General features: G+C 35.9%; 1 protein-coding gene across 1 annotated transcript; it reads left to right on the forward strand.

Annotated features, from left to right (window-relative positions):
- On the forward strand, positions 1-3,150 carry LOC124924430 (subtilisin-like protease SBT4.3). The gene is made up of 9 exons (XM_047464474.1): positions 1-95; positions 192-283; positions 392-638; positions 733-1,222; positions 1,314-1,408; positions 1,504-1,734; positions 1,824-1,935; positions 2,319-2,538; positions 2,618-3,150. Exons 1-9 carry the CDS (start codon positions 10-12, stop codon positions 3,148-3,150), a joined length of 2,106 nt encoding a protein of 701 aa, XP_047320430.1. The 5' UTR covers positions 1-9.

The raw sequence follows: 3,150 nt of genomic DNA on the forward strand, positions 1-3,150 counted from the left end.
ATCGTTTATATGGGAAGTCTTCCAAAAGAAAACGAAAAATACTCTCCCAATTCTCATCATGTTAGCTTGCTCCAAACTTTAGGCCATGACATCGGGTATGTTGATTTGAAGTTGTATTGATGTTTTTTTTGTTTTGATGATTACAAACTATTATTAATACTTGTATTTGGTGACAAATGAATATATAAAAGGATGATGGGTGAAATTTTGGTGAGAAGTTATTCAAAAAGTTTTAATGGATTTGCTGCAAATCTTACCTCACAAGAGGCAAGAAAGTTGGAAAGTGAGTATTTTATCGAGTCATATGAGCAAGTCATTTGTGTTATTATTCAATTTTGTATGTCAGTATTTTAATCCATCTCCATTTTAAATTTACTTCATATATATATAGGTATGGAAGAAGTTGTCTCCATCTTTGAAAGTCGTATTTTTCGTACTCAGACCACAAGATCATGGGATTACCTAGGTTTTTCCATAGATGTTCCTCGAAATCCACGAATTGAGAGCGACATCATAATTGGCTCAATTGATGGAGGTATCACACCTGAGTCTAAAAGTTTCTCCGACCTAGGCTTAAACATTATTCCAAAGAAATGGAAAGGTGTTTGTTTGGGGGGCACAAATTTCACTTGCAACAAGTACTACATCAATCTCCTCTTCTCTAGAGTTTTAATAAACTAGATAGAATTTATTTTGATTTGAATATGTGAAATCTTTAATCTTGTGGTATAGGAAGCTAATCGGAGTTAGGCATTATGTCGATAAGGATGCAAGAGATAACGACGGTCATGGGACTCACACGGCTTCCACAGCTGCTGGAAGGCTAGTGCCAAATGCCAACTTTTTCGGTTTGGGAAATGGAATTGCGAGAGGAGCTGTTCCATCGGCTAGGATAGCAGCATACAAAGCGTGTACTTTTGGCATTTGTCTCGAACAAAATATATTAGCCGCCTTTGATGATGCCATTGCTGATGGTGTTGACATTATCACAATCTCATTAGGAGTTGGTTTCCCACAAATCTTGAGTAAAGATGCTGTTTCCATCGGTTCCTTTCATGCCATTGAAAAAAATATTTTAACCGTACATTGTGCTGGAAATAATGGAAATGACGGGCTAGGAACCGTGGAGAGTAATGCGCCTTGGTTATTAACTGCGGCTGCTAGTAGTATAGACAGAAAAATCATTAACAAACTTATTCTTGGGAATCAACGCACACTCCTTGTAAGCAAGTCTCTATCCAAATTTACTTGAAGTATTGTAATTTGTTTAAACTAAAATTTGAATTTTTTATTCTTATCTTAATTTTGAGAAGAGCCTTGCTGTGAATGCTTTTCCCACGACTGTAAAGAACATGATATTGGTGCATGGAGGAACAATCTCGAAAACATGTAACCAATCAAGTGCAATGTAGGGTACTAGTCTCTTTAGTTCTACTTCAATTCTTATTATCATAAACGATTTTTGCATTAATATTGCAACAATATTTATCGGTTTAATCTCAGGCAATGCGTGGATGGTTGTGTAGACCCTAAATTGGTCAAGGGAAAGATCATAGTATGTGATACTAACGACGAGTCAGGTGCCATAGAAGTGGTGATGGATGCTGGAGCAGCCGGTGTCATTCTTTCGAATGGAAAAATAGACAACGATATTTCTTACGTTGTACCATTGATGGCCGCAATTGTAAATGACTCCGATTTTCCTTATGTTAAATCTTACATCAACTCCACAAGGTAGTTCATGTTCTTCCATTTTGAATTTTTCAATATATTTTTAATCTGTTCATTCATGTGTATGGATTGCTTCTTGCATATACACATAGATTTCCACAAGCACGCATAACAAAGAGTGAGATCATTCCTCTTCATGAAGCTCCCGCAGTAGCTGGCTTTTCCGGGAGAGGCCCCAATAGAATCTTACCACAAATTCTAAAGGTATACACATTCTTTATATATAACACGATTAGAGTTTTACTTGATTCTAACTCGAAGAACTTTTGCCCTCCAAACTCTTATTAAACGATCTCGCGCTTAATGAATTGATCTTACATTTTCAAACTAAAAGCAATATATATCACCTACTACTACTATGTATGTGTCTAATCTATAACCATGTTCTAATAATAATAGTTACAAATAGATACTAGTATAATAAGGGGAAATCATTAAGCTTTACATTATACACATATTGTTGTGCATTTGCTTAAGAAAAATATAGCAATGTATGTTTCTAATGCATGTAGAACAACTACCTAGGTTTAGCTAGATGTATACTTGATAAATTTATTTCTAACATGGTATCTCTTCGATTGACACAGCCTGATATAACTGCACCCGGCATAGATATCTTGGCAGCTTATTCTCCCCTTGGTGAACTTTCAGACTATACTTCATTTAGCGACAAAAGAATCTCAAACTATACCTTCTTATCGGGGACTTCCATGGCATGTCCTCATGTTGCCGGTACAGCTGCTTACGTAAAATCAATACATCCTGATTGGTCTCCTTCAGCTATAAAATCCGCTATTATGACCACCGGTAATATACACTACTTTTTTTTGTGTTGAATGAAGGTATTCGAGATTGATCCTTTTCTATTTGGTTCCATCTTTTGTAGCTTCACCGATGAATGTACCATATAATTTGGATGTTGAACTTGGCTACGGAGCTGGTCAAATTGATCCCTTGAAGGCCACAAATCCTGGACTTATCTACGAGACATTTATAAACGATTATATCAACATGTTTTGTAGTTTAGGATATGAAGGAAATAAGTTGATACAAATATTCAAATTACAAAGTTGTCCCAAAGGAAACAAAATAATTCCAAAGGATCTCAACTATCCATCAATGGCCACACCAGTGCAACAAAACTCATCTTTCATTATCAATTTTTCGAGAACAGTGACAAACGTTGGACATGGTAACTCCACATATAATGCAAACATCAACATGGTGGACAAAACAATCAATGTAAAAGTAGAGCCGAGTGTTCTCTCTTTTGTTAAGTTGAATGAGAGAAAATCATTTGTGGTAACAGTTAGTGGGAAATGGTTGAACCAAGATCATGTTTCTGGTTCTTTAGTCTGGTCGGATGGAACTTATAGAGTAAGAAGTCCTATTCTACTGTATCGGGGTTCAATAATTTGA

Source organism: Impatiens glandulifera, chromosome 1 (genome assembly GCF_907164915.1).
Source record: "Impatiens glandulifera chromosome 1, dImpGla2.1, whole genome shotgun sequence".
NCBI classification, from domain to species: domain Eukaryota; kingdom Viridiplantae; phylum Streptophyta; class Magnoliopsida; order Ericales; family Balsaminaceae; genus Impatiens; species Impatiens glandulifera.

Excerpts from the sequence above, each read along its gene's own strand:
- LOC124924430 (XM_047464474.1), top strand. The coding sequence starts at position 10 with ATGGGAAGTCTTCCAAAAGAAAACGAAAAATACTCTCCCAATTCTCAT. Across the intron at positions 96-191 it reads ACTTTAGGCCATGACATCGG|GATGATGGGTGAAATTTTGG; the intron begins GTATGTTGATTT and ends AATATATAAAAG. Across the intron at positions 2,539-2,617 it reads ATCCGCTATTATGACCACCG|CTTCACCGATGAATGTACCA; the intron begins GTAATATACACT and ends CATCTTTTGTAG.